Raw genomic sequence first — 15,771 nt, forward strand, 5'->3', positions numbered from 1 at the left:
GCCTCCTCACTCTGCAGCCACCACCAGTGAAGAGATTTAAGTTTTGCTGTGAACCAAATGAAAACCCAAACCAGCTGAAACTCCTTTCCTTCCTTCATGTCACAGGTCAACCTTAAAAGAGAGGGACCACATGGGGGCAGTTCCTGCAGGCACACTGAGCCAGGGTCCCAGCACTTACCACATATGAAACAAGTGGTCTTCAGTATTTCTTCCTTCTTTTGCTTCTCACTCCTCAGGTCAGCAAAGGTGTCAATAATGACCCCAAAGATGAGATTGAGGACAATGATAATGACAATGAAGAAGAAGAGGAGGTCGTAGACAACCCGAGCAGGAAACAAGGATTCCTGTAATGGACAAATGGGAAAAAAGACATGCGTCTCGCACACCTCTCCTCTAGCCACTCCAACTGTGCTTTGCTGCAACGGCCGTAGGCTGAGGGTGCAAGGTGGGGAGCAATAACTGGGGTGTGGTGGGGAAGAGAGGAGGAAAGCACTGAAGGACGGCTGTAGGGGAAAAAGCTGGCAGTGCCACAGTTTCCAGGGAGGAAGGGCAGCTCCACAGTGGGATCTGCAGCAGGACTTGGCAGAGAGGGGCCCAACGTGCTGCCAAAACTCACATCCTTCGATGGCTTGCGCAGAATGTCACCCACACCCCCTCCGTTCCTCAGGCCGTGGTTCAGGACAGTGACAATGCACATGAGCAGCGTGTCGCAGGCTCGTTCCCACTGGTCAGCGTCTGCTTCTAGAATACCAGAGGGAGGGCAGGGGGGAATAAAAGCAAAAAGAGCACACACAGGGCAGAAGTACCACTGCAAAGAATCCCAAGCTACAAGATGAGGTGCAGTGTCCCATCTGGGAGCAGGTGCTCGGTGTGGATCTCCCAACCAGCAGCTCCTCCAGCTTGCTTCTTGCAGTGGAGGTGTTTGGCTGAGCGCTCCCAAAGCTCCCACTTTCTTTATGACTAAATTGAATCTATTTCAACATTTTTATGCCAGGGTCAGTACAGAGCTTGCGGGCCTCTTGCTTAATATGTGCCAAACAGTGGGCTGTTTGTCAGCGAGCTCAGAAAAATCTCACAGCATCTTTTCAAAGATGGAAACAAACAAAGCAGCCAGCCTACTCTGCTGCTAACAGAGCTCAGCTTTCTAATGAGCTTGCTTACCTTCCAAGGCAGTGGGCACAGCAGAGCAGCTAATTTTGTCTCCACTGCATGACTCCATGAAGGTCTCCATGTTCCTTTGCATCCCCAAGGGGTCATCTGCAAGTAAAAGAGAACACAGCCTTGTCAGGGCATCAGCTTGCCTTAGCAAAGCTCTTTGCTTGTGTCCAGGTGCTCTTCAACTGCATCTCGTTGTAATATTCAAGCAACGTAAAAAATAAAGAAGCTTCATTCGTATTCTCCTAGCCTCTTCTAGGTTTTGAATCTTTTGCTTAGGTTTCAGTAAGACCTCTACTATAAACTTCATTTTCAGCTGCCAACCCCTTTCTCTGCTGTCACTCCTAGCCCCCAAAACCCCATTTTCTGCAGCAGGAGGTCCCTAAGTCAGTGCAGGCAGCCGCCTTCTCCCCCAGCCCCAAACCAGTGCTCCCAGGAGCTTGGCCCCGTGCTCCCAGGGTCTCCTGCAATGATCCAGCTGCAGAAGAGGCCCACACTCCGCCTGGCCCAAGCCCAGCAAGGGAATGGCCTGAAGCACCTTTGGCTTTGCTGTCCGGCAGCCGGTCCACCTCCAGGATGAAGTCATCCTTCAGGAACAGGAAGCCCACGATGGAGAAGAGGTAGACGAGGATGAGCGCCAGGAGGGCTGTCAGCAGGATGGAGCGCCCGTTCCGCGTCACGCTTTTGATGACATTAAACAAGGTCTCCTCGCGGTAGATCAAGTCAAACAGCTGAAAGGACCAGGAGCAAAGAAATGCCATAGGGTGCTTTTCTGTGACAATGCCTGGCCTACCTATACCCCTTTTATCCCGAGAGCTTGGATCACCCAGGAGACATTGACTAACTTTCACATAAAGCATTTAAGTTTTCCATCTTACTGTAGAAGAATGAAGTGACTTATGCACAGCAGGAGAGCCGAGAATAGGACACACGTCCCCTGCCTCTGCCCTCACCAGCTCACGTTGTCTCCCAGCTGACCCAGATAAAGTACACAGTAGAGATTAGAAAGAGTCTGATAGCAAAAGACTGGGAAGGACAGTAATAGATACTGTCGGAAGGCAGAAAGATCAGCCTACGCAAAGATTAGAGCTCAGTGCATTGTTCTCACTGCCGTTATCAATCAGCTCCTGGAAGATGTCACAGGAAACTTCTAGCTTCTAACCGGGCATTCTGGCTATGTCTGAGCCCCAAAAATCTGCATTTACTGTACCAGGATGCTGTAGAAGAGCTCGTGCACAAAGAGTCCCAGGACACTCGTCAGGATGTAGCCAACATGGTAGAGAAACTCCACATCCATGATCATGGCCTTGTAGCCTCGGATGAAGGTGCCACGATTGCCCACAAAGCTCACTACGAACACAATCTTGTTGGTCAGCTGGAGAACAACCAGAAATGGGAAGGAGTGAGGTTTGCTGCACTTCAGGAATGCAGAACAGTCTCCTGTGCTATGAGATGTTGTGCTCCTTTTCTAGCAGCGTGATGAGAACTTACATTGAGAGCTCCCAGGATGTTCAGAGTGAGTCCAATTCCTAAGTAATAAATTGATCGCAAGATCAGGGCCACGAGGAGCGGTCTGACACCATAACGCTTGGTGAACAGGGCCATGATGGAGAAGCAGATCAGAATCCAGAAGAGCAGCGAGATCAGTGGGGAATCCAGCACTCCTGGAAAGAGAAGACCCACAACAACTAAATGGCATGAAGTTAAATGCACGTTGTCAATCCGACACTGTGCTGCTGTCCTAAGTGTCCAAAAAAAACTATCGTGCTGATTAACAGAGGGAAAAAAGACAGAAATGACGCTTGGCCACAGAGACTAGTGTTGGCTAAGATGGTCCTTACTGATACACTTCTCTAACATCCTTTATCTGAGATCTCACAACCACTGTAAATGATTAAGACTTCCAGACAGCTGGTACATATTCTGTCATTACTTCCTCCATTTTACAAACACAGAAAGTACAGCCTGGGGAGAAGAGACTGTTCCCTAAGAAGGAAGTCGTGGGAGGGCTGGCAACTGAAATCTTGATTCAGTCCCTTGCCAGGACCAGCAGAAAAGGCTTGGGGCTTTAGGAGTCAAGAGGAGAGAAAGGGTCGGGAGAACACAAGTACGGGGACCAGTGCTCCCTGCACACGAGGGTCTCCTTTGTCCACCACCCCGAGGAGCAGTGAACACAGGGGCACTCACCCATGGAGGTGGCTTCAACATAGGGGTAGAAGAAAGCAATGATTATGTTGATGAAGACAGCCAGGTTGAAGGAAATGCTTCCCCAGAGCGTCATTCTGCGGGAGAACCAGTACATCAGCGGCATGCCTGGAGGGAGAGGAGGCAGACACACATCTCAGCCAACCTCGTGTCAGCTGGGGAAGGCTCTGACCTCCCTGACATCCAAACGGCTCGGCTCAGTGCAGCGAGCGGGCCTGGAGGGACCCTTGCCTCCTGCTTCCTTCTTGCCATTGACAAAAGCTCCCTCCTCATCTTCTGAAACACAACTGCACGTTCAAATCGTTACTGCTCACACCTCTCGGCTCCTGGGGCCTTTGACCTGCTCTGGCACCTTGGAATCAGATTGGCTTCGTTCTTTACTTCCCCCTCCTCCCCATCTCCCACCTCCTACATCCTCGCATCCTTCAAAACAACAGCGCCTTTGTGTTTTCAGCCTGATTCTCCGTCCCAAAGGAGACCCAGCCAGCAACTTCCCAGTCATACTGGAAACTTGTTTCCTGCCGAATTCCTAAGATAGTTTAGACTGGATCTGCAAGTGTTTTCAGTGCTGCTACACTACCTCTTAGCTGTATCGCTGTATTTATAGTGCAACTCCTGTTGATGGAGCTCCTGTTATTTTAAGCCAGGAAGTCCGTACTGGTGCAGCCCTGAAAGCACCTAAAGTCTGGATGGTGCAGAGGAACAAGTTTATGTCCCAAATACAGCTGCTAGATGCTGGCTTAGGAAAAGGCAGCTGAAAACAAATAAAGAGCGGGCTTTGTAGGGGAACACAGCTGTCGGTGTTGTCCCGGAGAATGTGCTGTAAGAGGCATTTCAGGGGAACTGCACTAACAGGCATGGAGGAAACATCCCTGGGCTGGAAGGTCTCGATTAACCTCCACTCCCTGCAAACTTCTGAGCACGCTGTGCCCTGCAGAGAGCAAGGGGCACAAGGGGCAGAGATGTGATCTGCAGGCTGCTGCCAGGATTCACAGCCCCCTCAAAGCACAGCTGGTCCCCCAGGTTCAAAACAGGAGCTATTCAAAGAGCCCGAGCTTGGCCAGTGCTAAAGGAAGGTCTGGTTTGCTCTTACTGCGCAGTTTCTTCTGCCACTCCATCTCGTTGTGGAGGAAGGAGGACTGGTCGAAGAAATCACTGACTTTGCTGCCCTGCTCGTCCTGCTCCGTCGTGGTGAAGAGCCGGTACTTGGTCTCCTTGGTGAGGAACTCACAGATGCCAGGCACCGGGAAGATTATCTGCTCCATGCTTCGGTCCAGGCGCACAATCTGCAGGAAGCAGGGCGAAGGGGAGGGTGCCGTCAGATCCTGCCCGTACCACGCTTTGGTTTCCGCTTTCCTAGCCCCAGCTGTGCCTCCCCAAATCCAAATATCACCAGCCACACATCTAACGCTACAGTTCCACCCAGCAAAGGCATCCTTGAGTGGCTGTGCTGGGACGAACACTGACAGCACATGGACCACCCCAACAAGCAAGGATGGGGCTGCTCCCACTGCATCCCAGCTGCTGTGGGGAGAGAAAGGAAGGGTCTGGGGGGACCCTGTGCTCCCCCAGCACCCAACGGGCTCTGCTACTACCTCCAGCTCTGTGCAGCACAAAGGACCCGTCTGCTTTTAGCAGGCACAGGGATGGGAAGGCTCCCGGTGCAGAGTAACCGGGCACGAGACAGCCGGAGCACACGTGGGATTCATCAGCCGTGTGTGTACTAGCAACCCAGCAGCAAACAGGTCTTGCCTCAATCTGGGACGTGTGCTTCTCGTAATACGCCAGCGGGTCCTCCTCCTCCTCCTGGATGGGAGCCGTCGACTTCAGCATCTGCGTCAGCTGCTTGTTATTTAGGCTGAGCTGGGATGTGGGGAGAGGAGAGAGGATGAGAGTGGGAACAGCCGGGGGGATTCGGGTCTAACTGCACTGACAACGCCGTTCCTCAAAACGTACTGAACCCGATTAGGTTTCAAGGAAAAGCAAATGAATTAAAGCTTCCTAGAGGAGTACGAGCGCTCCCTGAGGTGACAGACATTCGATTCCCTGCAATAATTACATCCAAAAGCTGCTAATCCACAAATTACAAATCAATGCCCCTAAAGCCCTAGGGAAATCACATTACTGCTGAATCTTGTACGGGATCTAAGGCAGAGGCAAGAAATGACAGCAAAGGACTCAGTCCTTCCTTTTCTGAAGGGAAGGGAGGAAGCAGGTAACAGGAGCAGGAGCCCAGCAGGGCAGCACCCTGCAGCAAGCTGGATGTCACCCATGGCTGAGCCTTCCCCAGGGAGCCCCGCACACACAGCTCTCTGCAGCTGGGTTATAACGGGTGCACGTGCCATTGGGTTGTAGATTTGGCTACACTGGCTCTTATAAATCTTTCTTTCTTCAGTCCCCCCACCCCCAGGAACACTAAACCCCATCAAATCTTGAACGACAAGCAGCAGGGCAGCTTAGTGAGGCTGGGAGCAGCAGCTTTTCACAGCCTTTGGTTGGGGTCGGGGAGCTCTGCCTCTGTTCCCGAGGGCTTTCCGTACCATGGACGAGATGCCCTCCTCCTCCTCCTCCTGGATGCGCTTCACTGGCTTCAGGAGCTGCTGCAGGGACTTGTTGTGACGGGACAGCTGCAAGGGGGACAGCGAGAGTGGGTTAGCACAGGACGGAGCAGCCTCTGCACACCAGAGCAGGACACGGGGTGCGCACTAGGGGGATTAGGGGGATGGCCACTAAGCCAGGGTGCTGGGTTTTCGTGGGAGGCAAAAAGCACATTTCCCAGCCTGGCTGGAGGAAATGTAAATAAACACAGAGAAAAATGTGCAAATCGGTGAGTGGGAGCCCAGCACAGCATGGGGAGCCCAGCCTGGTGGGAGCCCTGCTGTCACGGCAGATTGCAGCGTCAGTACCTGCAGCGCCAGGATATAAATGTTGTGGCCGACTTCCCGGGGGGAAACCTCAGCGTTTTCGCACTCTTCCTCCTGCAGATAGGCCTTCTTAATCACGTCAACCTGGAAGGCAGAAGAGGGCAGGTGAGCTTGTCCTGGTCTCCTCACCTCATTTTCCTCCTCTGGCCACAAACAGCTCCGGGAACCTGACTCAAGACGGATACTTGTGGTGTGTGAGCTGTGTCAGGGCAGCACCCGAGGTGGTTTTGGGGTTGCAAGCCAGAAACTGCACTAGGAGCCAGAGGTGTAAGAGCTCCAGCAGGAGCCACAAGCCCAGGGGCTTACAGGGGCTCGTGGGGGCTCTTTCACCCTCCCACCCCGCTCAGCCCTTACCAGTTCCTGCGGGCGGAGGCTGATGAGGATCCGCTCGGCGTTCTCGCTGTCATGTCTGCTCTCCATGAGGGCCAAGAGGAGCTTGGAGGCATTGTCCTGGCAGGGAGAAACCCGTGCTGAGAGGAGCTATGCCCTGCCTGTGCCCAGGACCTTGCAGTGGCAGAACCCCCCTGCACCACGGGCTGCCATAAATCCAAGCCATGCACACAGGAGATGAACCAGCCCCACGCAGCCCCTGCTTCAGATCCCCCTCACCCCACAGCTCAGCCCACGGACGTGCCAGCAAGCTGGGAGCCCACGCAGTGCTGCACACACGTGCCCACCATCCCAGCCCCAGGCCCTGCCTACCTTCAGCTGCAGGACCAGGTCCATCCGGTACTTGCAGAGGGGGCTGATGTCATTGAGGATGAGGGCTGTGATGATGTCGATCCCATTGGACTCGTGGGTCACGATGCAGCTCTAGGGCAGCAATGCAGTGAGGTTATCCCACGGGTGATGCCATCCCTCCCGGCTTCACCTCCAACACAGCTCAGGTCCAAAGCTGTGCCCTGCCTTCATGCTGAACCATCCCTTTTGCTCCAGGAGCCCCAGACCCCTCCTCTCCCTGCCAGTGGCACTATTTCCATCACCATATTATTTTTGCATCACCATATTATCTAGCCAAGCAGGAGCTCGTAACCCACACACTGTCCACACAGGAAACCCCTGCAGCCCACGTTGCGCTCTCCTTCACACCCTGAAGTCCAGAGCTGCCCCTATCCCTGCTGCTGTCCCATGCATCCCCCAAAATCCTTCCTTGGGCATCCCTGATGGGATGGGACACGCAAGGACGAACCCAGACCTGCAACAATGTGCACAGACCTGGTTCTCATGGCAGGGCCCCTGGCAGTACTCGGTCAGGGTCTCCAGGGTCTGGGTGATGAGGGCTACGTTGTACTCGTTGATGTAGAGCCCCAGCAGCCCCAGCCCCCCCGTGGTGCTGCCGCACATGATGTCGAGGAACTGCAGCGTCTCGCACACCAGGTTGTAGTTGGTCTTGTTGTTCTGGCACCGGAGGAAGTTCTGTCGAGCAAAGCCTGCAGTTACAAGCCTGAGCAGCATCACTCTGACAGGGACACCAGGTTCTGGCCCCACTCCCAGCACAACCTCCAGCTAATTTTGATGCAAAATTAGGCTCAGGGCCTCCCCTGTAGTGTACAGACCCCCCCAAGAGCAGCACCCAGTCACATGAAAACAGCTGTGCCATGATCGGCTCCTTCCAGGACACCAAGCAAAGTTAATCCTAAAGGATGGTGCATTTGCAGATGGGGAAACTGAGGCACAGGGAAGCCAGCACAATGTTTTTTTGGACCCAGCTGGGGCAGAATCCATCTTCCTGCACCCCAGTCCTACAGCCTCTGTCCCCATCCCTAGCAGCCCCTAGAACCAACCTGGAGGTCCCGGTTGTGGTTCTCACACAGCAGCTGCAGGAATCGCAGGATAGGCTCCATAATCAGAACCGTCACCCCCATTTCGTTGTTCTGGCCCTGCTCTCCACCGTCATGGCCCTTCCGAAACCCTAATGCCAGCGGGTATCGGGAGGGGGTGCCTGGCATCACGAAGGCCTCTCCTCGTCCTGCTGGGCAACCCAACCTCATTAGTATCAGGCTGTCCAACGAGGCAGGCACTGGCCCAGCTGGGAGGACACGACCCCATACCTTTGGTGCCAGGGTCGGGCTCGTCTTTGTCCTCACGAGGCTTGTTCCCAATGTCACTCATGTTCACCGACACCGTAGACTTGGTTTCCTGCTGCGCCTTCTTCATCCGGTCATGCAAAACTTTGAAGAACTTCTCGGACTTCTTGTCGCTCGTCATGAGGTTGTAAAAGGATTTCTGGGAGGAGGGAGGACAGCACTTCCAGCCTCTGCTGCAGTATCCAAGCCACCCCAGCCTGCCCCTCTGATCCACTAGCCTCCAGCACTCCAGCCCTTGCCTGGGATAACGTGGCAAGCAGGATTATTTCCAATAGCCCTGGAGATCACAGTCCTCTTGGACTCATAGGGGTGCATCATCCCCTGTGCCTGTGCCCCCCTTCACCCTGGGCAGGGCTGGGGACATAGCAAGCAGCAACTACAGCAGCTCCAGGCTTGGAAGCCCATGATTTTTGTGTGTAAAGTTCGTTGGCTTCCCCATGATGAGGAATTCAAGATAACCTGCAAGTGATCACCTGAGAGCTGCAAATCTGAGTCATTTCCGCGATACCCGGCAGAGGGCATCAGCATTACTCCAGAAACCCTCGGCAACAACCTGCCCCTTTCACAGCATCCAGCCACCAAGCTGGAAAACCCGAAAGCAGAGAAATTTCTGCAGTTCCTCCCCCAGATGGTGAGCAAATGCATGCACCTAAAATTTTGGTAAAGTCTGCTGCTCGGGGACCGGCCAGGGGCTGAGGACTGCCCTGCGCCCCTGTCTTCTGCACATTGTGACCCTCGCATCGCACACATCAAACAACGGCTGCCCAGTCCCCGGGGGCTGGTGCCCACCACAAGCACCTGGATCTCAGTGTTGCCTCCGTCCAGCAGCCGAATGGCCAGCAGGATGCTCTCCTGGAAGATCTTCTCGTTCTTGGTGTTCATGATGAGGTCAGCCACCAGCTTGGTGGCCCCTTCTCGGTCCAGCCGGCACTGAACAGCAGCGATAGCGGACCAGTCCTGGTCCTGGCCTGCAGGAGAGGACACAGACGGATGTGATGGTGGTGTAAGAGAAGGAGCATGGCCAAGTCACTCCCAGGGACATCTCAGACCCATCCCCTCTTCTCCCTAAATCCTTTACTTCCATGGAGGTGCGAGCATGGAGACCAGCTACAGACCTTATTCCACTGTGGTTTGGGAACCAGGCATTCAACATGAGCGAGAGCAGCACAGAAAGACGAGGAAAGGCGGAGAGGGGCACTCACCTCCCCCAGCAGCATCCATGATTTCGCCTTTGGAGCTGGACTTCTTGTTCTGCAGGTAATTGTTCAGGAGCATTTTCCGCAGCAGGTTGCCCTGCCAAGACAAATAAACGTCACGAGGCTCCCAGTGCCAGCGCCAGAGCAGAACAAGGCTGAGCACCCACGGGCTGTGACGGGGAGGGTGCTGCCAGCCCGGGCAGCCAGAGCCGAGGAGTGGGGCAGGGGATGTGCCATGGGGCCACGGTGCTCACCCTCTCACCGTACTTGTTCCTCTTCACCAGCATCTGCTGCAGCGTCCTCAGCACCTTGATGCACAGCTTCTCCTCCGTCTCCATGAGGTCCTTGGTGTGCTGCACCAGCCTGGCCACGCACAGCAGAGCCATCATCACACAGCCGAGAGGGACACGGGGTCCCCAAGGGCACCCCTCCACTCCGCAGGTGCAAAACCCACAGAGGGAGAAGGTCAGCAGCCCTTCCCCAGCTACCCCATGGCAATTGCAAAGCATCCTCACTTGGACAGGAAACCTCCGCTCTCGCATCGCTGGTACGCCTCCGTCCCCTCCATGAAAAGCAGCTCTGGCCGGTGGAGGACATCCACCAGGACGGACAGCTCAGCCTCCACCAGCGGTTTCAAGCGGTCCTCCAGGGCGTTAATGATGTCCTACAAGTCACAGCGCACACCTTTAGCTCAACACATACCAAGGAGACACAAATACAAATACGGGACAGGCTTGCAGAGCCCATGTCTTCTCGCTGCCTCGCAGTGGAGACAAGCTGCGCCGCCGACCTGCACCACCACCACCTGCTGGCCCCGTACCTGCAGCTTCTCTATGATGTTCTTGTAGTCCCACTGGTTTGGGGTGGTGGAGACGCGGGGGAAGGTCCGCGTGGCCGTCTTGTAGCTGGACGTGTTCCTCTGCACAGTGCTGGTGGAGCTGCTGTTGAGCAGGGAGCTGACGTGGGCGTCCAGGTCCATGGGCAGCGCGATGGAGCGGCTCTTGGCTGCGGGAGAGGGAGCCGGGGTTGGGGACAGCCACAGTCCAGCCCATGCCATCGGCTGGGTCCTGCCACGCTGCCTCAGGCTGGGCACCCCTTCTCCTGCTCTTCATTTGCAGCACAGAGGAGAGGAGTTAAATACAAGAGAAAAAGCCCCTGGGTAGGTTGTGGTGCAGGATTTCCATACATCCCTCCCCAGAGCAGCACCACGTTGCCTGCAGCCCCCCTAGACTGACAGAAAGAGGACTGAAAGAGGCACTGCCTCTGCTTTGCAGTTGGGAAAGCCCAGCACGAGGAGCTTGTAAGTGCCCTGCCTATAATTACAAAGGGGAATCCTAAGGCTCTGGCTGCTGTCCCCACCCGGTGTCTCACCACCACGCAATGCTTTCCACATGGTGACTCAGTGCTGACAACCCTCACGCTGAGCCAGGCAGCCACAGGCAGGCCGAGGGCAAAGTCCTGGCGAGGGAAATCTGCCATAAATGCTGGCTTTGTTTCTGGGCCCAGCCCCAGGAGGGACACACCAGGAATCTCCCAACCAAACCCAGCCTTCAGCTCGCCTCTGGCCACCCCGGTCACCAAAATTACAGCCCAAAAAGCACATCCCAGAGCCAAACCTCCCGGTTCCCAGCCAGCAGCCTCTCCAGGGCACCCTGCCACGGCTGCGGGAGGGGCGAGGGCTCTGCTGGAGCAGAAATAGCCCTGAGCAGCTGCATCCTCGCGGCTGGAGGGGAGCAGAGCATACCCGCAGCACGGCTCCTTACCAACCATGGCCAGCGTGCGGATGCAAGCCTCCACCGAGCTCTTGTGCTGCTGCTGCAGCCAGGGGCACTCCAGCAGCCGCATGGTGGACTGGAGAAGCTGCACCACAATGGTCTGGTGGGTCTGAAGGAGAGAGCAGGCAGGTCTGGATCAGAGCAAGGTGCTTCCATACCTCGCTACTCAGGGCTTGGTGAGCCCTTTTCCCCTCTCCGTGCGTGGCCCGGCCGTGCAGAGCCTCATTACCTGCAGGGAGGTGCTGTTCTCCGAGAAGGGGGAGCTGAAGAACGCGTTGATGGTGTCCAGCACCACCGTCAGCACATACTTCTCCAGCGTGGGGTCCGGCAGGCGCTTCTCTCGCTTTTTGCACATCTGTGAGGAGAAGGGAGGACTCTAATGGCTCCAGGGCAAGGTGACCAAGTGTTCTGGGTGGATGATGCTGCCATGCAGAGCTGCTGAGACCTTGCTGAGCCAAGGGACATGGATGGTGACACAGCTCCTGGGTCCGTGCCAGAGCTCTGACTGCTCCCCAGTATGGCAGCTACACAAGTCCCCATGGTGCCCATGCCCCCTGTCTGACTCCCCAGGCTTCAAGGAGCCTCAGTGGCACTGAGCTGTCCCCACCCAATGCAGCAGCCGTTGCTGCCGTGTCACCCCTGCCAGGCCCTCCTCACGCACCTGGGCCATATCCAGGGTGAAGTTCTCAAAAAGAGTCCAGATGTGGTTGCTGGTGTAGATCTCCTTCATCTCCACCTCTGTGTCCACGTAGCAGTGGTTGACAAAGTTCACGTAGGCCATCTTCACCTGCCGGGGAGGGAGAGGACAGGGTGCGGGCACCATCAGAGGGACAGAAAACAGAGCAAAGCCACCGGTGCCTTCCTCGAGAGGCACCCCGTACCTCTGTGATGCAGTCCTCGTGTGTCACCACCCGCACCACGTCCTCCAAGGGCAGCAGGGACGTGCATTTGATCTCCGTGTAGACGTTCTTGCCTTCGGCGCAGGCGGCCAGCAGGTCCACCAGGGAGATGTGGTACATCAGCGGGCTGTTCTCCTCCACCCCGTCCCTGGCTGCCGTCATCATCTCCAGGAGGGTGGCCAGCGACGCCTTGTCGTTGTAGAAAACCACCACGTCGTCCCCAGCGTTGGTGAGCTGTGGGGAAGGGTCACTGGTCACCGCCCCGCAGAAGGAGGGTGAGAAACCTCGAGAGGCAGAAAAATGCATCCTCTGCACCGGGGAGGGCTGAGAGGGAGCACCCGGCTGAATGGGTCGTGCGTTTATGGGGAAAAGTGGACATTTGCGATGCAATCGTAAATCACAACTTGTGGCACTGCAGAATGGTTATTGGCTCTCAGATTTTTGCATCTCTTGGAGATTTTTCCAACTCCAGGGAGAAACCGGCATGCTTGGGAAGGCTCTTGCCCGAGGGAGAAGCCAAGCACACTCCTCTTGGGAGCCGTGCCCTGCTGCACCCCGTAGGGGAGAGGGGTAGAGGCGCTTACCTCGGTCATGATCATGTCCTGGCACTTCTTGACGTACTTGCCCTCGGCCTTGATGATGGTGTGCAGGAAGTCCAGGTACTGCACGTGGCGGCCGTGGGTGGCCACGCAGTGGATAAAGTGCTGCGGCACCGTCTCGTTGATCTCTGAGCAGAGCTGGTAGTTGTTGAGGAAGATGTGCTGCATCGTCTCGGCCTCCAGGAGCTGCAGAACCAGGGGGACGGAGTGAGGCTGGGGGCTGCGAGGCACAGCCCCCTTCATGCCCCAGCCCTGCCTCTTCCAGGGGTCTCCTCCTGGCCTTTCCATCTCCTGCTCTCAGCCCCAGGAGCGGTGCTGAAGCCTCTCCCCGTGCTGCTGCCTGTGACCACCCGCTGCCCCCCTCTCCTTACCCCTGGGGTCAGGAAGAGGTTGAGGTGTTTGTGCAGCAGGGCCTGGTTTTCCTGATTGCCAGCACAAAACTTCTGCAGGAACTGGTGGGTGAACTTCAGGATCTCCAGCATCTTGGCATCACCCTGAGGAAGGGCAGAGAGGGGACAAACACCCGGGATTGGAGAGGGATGGAGCAGGCTGCTGCCCCTCCTGCCTTGCCCAGCCACAGGACCCAGCCATGCCCAACCCAGGGTGTCCCTATGTCCCCCACCCCTTGCCCAGACGCTTTGGGACCAACCAGCTTCTGCCCACCCACCTTCTCATAGGGGATCTGCAGCAGATCCAGCATCACTTTGTGGGCGTCCATGTTCTTCAGCAGGCGCTGCTGCTTCTTGCGCACTTGCTCGCCAACACCACACATCTTATTGAGCCGCTCCAGGATCTGGAGAGAGAAGGAGCAAGGCCAGAGGGGAGTTGAGCCTAGGAGCCACCAGGATGGCCACCAGCACCAGGGATCTGCTTGATATCCAGATGTGCCCCAGAAGAGACTGAACTCAATGGATGGTTGAACCCCAGAAAAGATTGGAAGTACCCCCCCAGTTTCTCCCTGTCCCTTCCTGCAGGTGCCCCAGCCAGCCCTGGGGACAGTTTTCGGTCCTACTCACCCCCTTGACTATCTGGTAGTTCTCGCTGCTCTTCTCTCCTGGAGCAATGACCTCTTCATCAGCAGTGTGCTGCGAGGGGACAGAAGCAGCGTCAGGGTCCCGCCACACCTCTCCAAAGCCTGGGCCACAACTGCACCCCACAGGACCCTTCCCCAAGAGGTGTGTGTGGCCCAATGAGAGCTGCCGGGTGTTGGACTGAAGTGAGCTGCTCCTCTGCCCCCCAGTCCTCTCCCCACTTAGTTCCCAGCACCTTGCTCAGGACTCTCACCTCTTTCTTCTCCTTCTTGTTCCCGTCCCCCGTGCTGTCCCCTTTGACGCTGCCTTTCTTGTCCACCCACAGCTCAGATTTCTCCACCATGGTGCGGAGTTTGTCCAGCTCTGACTTGATCACCTTGTAGTTCTCGACATCCTGGGCTGAGATCAGGAGCTGAACCTGCAGTGACATTCCCGGGGGCTCCCCTGTGCAGCCGGTTTGGGGCACAGACCCCGCTCCCATCCGCACCCAGACCCCCCTCCCAAGAAAAGTGGCCATCGGGTGCAGCCACCCCAGCCAGGACCAGCACCGAGGTGCTGGGGGGTTACCTGCTTGAAGGTGTGCAGGACCTCCTGCCTCTGGCTGAAGTGCTTGAAGAGGAGCTGCAGGGAGCCGGAGATGAGCGGCGGGTAGTCGTGCATCGTTAGGTGGATCAGCACCCGCAGGAACATCCTCCCTCCTTCGTCGTCCACCTCCAGCATGCTGCTCGTCTTCCTGAAGCCGGGACGAAAGCGTTAGCAGCCACGTGGGAGCTTGCGTGCACTCAGTCAGCCCTCAGGGCTGATGGGGACAGCTACATTAGCCTTTAGAGTCTTGTCTTCCTCATCACCTGCAGCTCTCAGCCTCAGAGTGAATACAGGAAGGGCCCTACAGCCAGGCTACCTATGCACTAGAGGAGCAGGGACTCACCCCACACCGAACATGGCCTCTGCATGCTCGCCGATCCGGTCCAGATTCATGGCTGCAGCTGCAGGGAGACGAAAGGGAGATGAATGAGGTGGCCAACACGATCCCCATGCATCAGCAGAAACCCCGCAGGATCCGGCCCAGCTTCCCAGCCCATGTCCAAGCGTCCACGATGGACATGGGACACCTCGTCCCTCCTGCACAAACTCCGATCCCCTGGGCTCCCAGCCAGCAGAGGTGGAGGATGGAGAGCTGCTGGAGCTGGGGTTGTACCAGGAGCAAAGGGGAAGAGTTACTTGTGGAGTCGAAGGCTGGAGCTGTCCCATCGGCCGCGCTGTCCTGCATGGGGTAGACTTCCACAAACTCCTTCTTGAAGACGGAAAGCAGGTAGGAGATCCTGTAGTCCAGCCGCACGTTCAGGATGAACTGGCAGTAGTGGGGAGGGAAGAAAGCAAAAGTGAGATCTCTCATCACACCATCTGCCTCCTTGCATCAGAAAACTACATCTTCCCACCCCATCCCACAGGTCCCACCCACAGCTCCACGATGCTCCTCCAGCTCCCACCTGCAAGATCTCCAGGATTTTCAGCTTGGTCTCCATCACCACGATGTTCTCGTTCTCGATGCTCCTCCCTCTGTCCACTGGCTCAGGGGTAGAGCCAGCACTGAGGCTCGGGGGGCTGAAGATGGACTGTTTCCTGCTTAGCACCATGGTGGACATCATCTGCCCAACACCCTGGATCGACCTCCGCACATTCTTCCCTGCAGAAGCAGCCACAGAGTTAATGCGGAGGGAAGAGAGGGGGAAGAAGACTGATGGAAGGGCCCACTTCAAGTGCAAATGTAGCTGTTAACCAGAGAACCAGCAGGAAGGACTGGCTATTTCTCTGCTGTGGCCAAGGACTCAGCATCTCCTGTCTCCTGTTGCATACCCAGCCCAAATTTCCACACAACCAAACCTGCAGCTTGCTCTCT

The 15,771-nt window shown here is 56.3% G+C and overlaps 1 protein-coding gene across 4 annotated transcripts in view; it reads right to left on the minus strand.

Moving 5' to 3' along the window:
- ITPR3 (inositol 1,4,5-trisphosphate receptor type 3) overlaps positions 1-15,771 on the minus strand; it is a 40,296-nt gene that overhangs the window by 2,512 nt on the left and 22,013 nt on the right. For 2 of the 4 annotated variants that reach the window (XM_032203083.1, XM_032203080.1), the window contains 34 exons: positions 15,362-15,558; positions 15,093-15,222; positions 14,800-14,857; positions 14,439-14,604; positions 14,125-14,289; positions 13,857-13,925; positions 13,508-13,633; positions 13,212-13,334; positions 12,826-13,026; positions 12,224-12,475; positions 12,004-12,129; positions 11,572-11,697; positions 11,331-11,451; positions 10,388-10,572; positions 10,083-10,231; positions 9,822-9,930; positions 9,574-9,664; positions 9,170-9,339; positions 8,336-8,510; positions 8,069-8,256; positions 7,500-7,700; positions 6,987-7,097; positions 6,639-6,734; positions 6,267-6,368; positions 5,901-5,987; positions 5,113-5,223; positions 4,454-4,646; positions 3,343-3,468; positions 2,647-2,819; positions 2,366-2,530; positions 1,694-1,886; positions 1,162-1,257; positions 617-741; positions 179-344 (listed from right to left, as the gene is read on the minus strand). In XM_032203083.1, coding sequence (XP_032058974.1) covers positions 179-344; positions 617-741; positions 1,162-1,257; positions 1,694-1,886; positions 2,366-2,530; positions 2,647-2,819; positions 3,343-3,468; positions 4,454-4,646; positions 5,113-5,223; positions 5,901-5,987; positions 6,267-6,368; positions 6,639-6,734; positions 6,987-7,097; positions 7,500-7,700; positions 8,069-8,256; positions 8,336-8,510; positions 9,170-9,339; positions 9,574-9,664; positions 9,822-9,930; positions 10,083-10,231; positions 10,388-10,572; positions 11,331-11,451; positions 11,572-11,697; positions 12,004-12,129; positions 12,224-12,475; positions 12,826-13,026; positions 13,212-13,334; positions 13,508-13,633; positions 13,857-13,925; positions 14,125-14,289; positions 14,439-14,604; positions 14,800-14,857; positions 15,093-15,222; positions 15,362-15,558 — 4,872 coding nt within the window. The remainder of the gene's footprint in view (positions 1-178; positions 345-616; positions 742-1,161; positions 1,258-1,693; positions 1,887-2,365; positions 2,531-2,646; positions 2,820-3,342; positions 3,469-4,453; positions 4,647-5,112; positions 5,224-5,900; positions 5,988-6,266; positions 6,369-6,638; positions 6,735-6,986; positions 7,098-7,499; positions 7,701-8,068; positions 8,257-8,335; positions 8,511-9,169; positions 9,340-9,573; positions 9,665-9,821; positions 9,931-10,082; positions 10,232-10,387; positions 10,573-11,330; positions 11,452-11,571; positions 11,698-12,003; positions 12,130-12,223; positions 12,476-12,825; positions 13,027-13,211; positions 13,335-13,507; positions 13,634-13,856; positions 13,926-14,124; positions 14,290-14,438; positions 14,605-14,799; positions 14,858-15,092; positions 15,223-15,361; positions 15,559-15,771) is intronic. The other 2 variants (XM_032203082.1, XM_032203081.1) reach the window with 2 other exon arrangements.

This window comes from Aythya fuligula, chromosome 25 (genome assembly GCF_009819795.1).
Source record: "Aythya fuligula isolate bAytFul2 chromosome 25, bAytFul2.pri, whole genome shotgun sequence".
Classification (NCBI taxonomy): Eukaryota; Metazoa; Chordata; class Aves; order Anseriformes; family Anatidae; genus Aythya; species Aythya fuligula.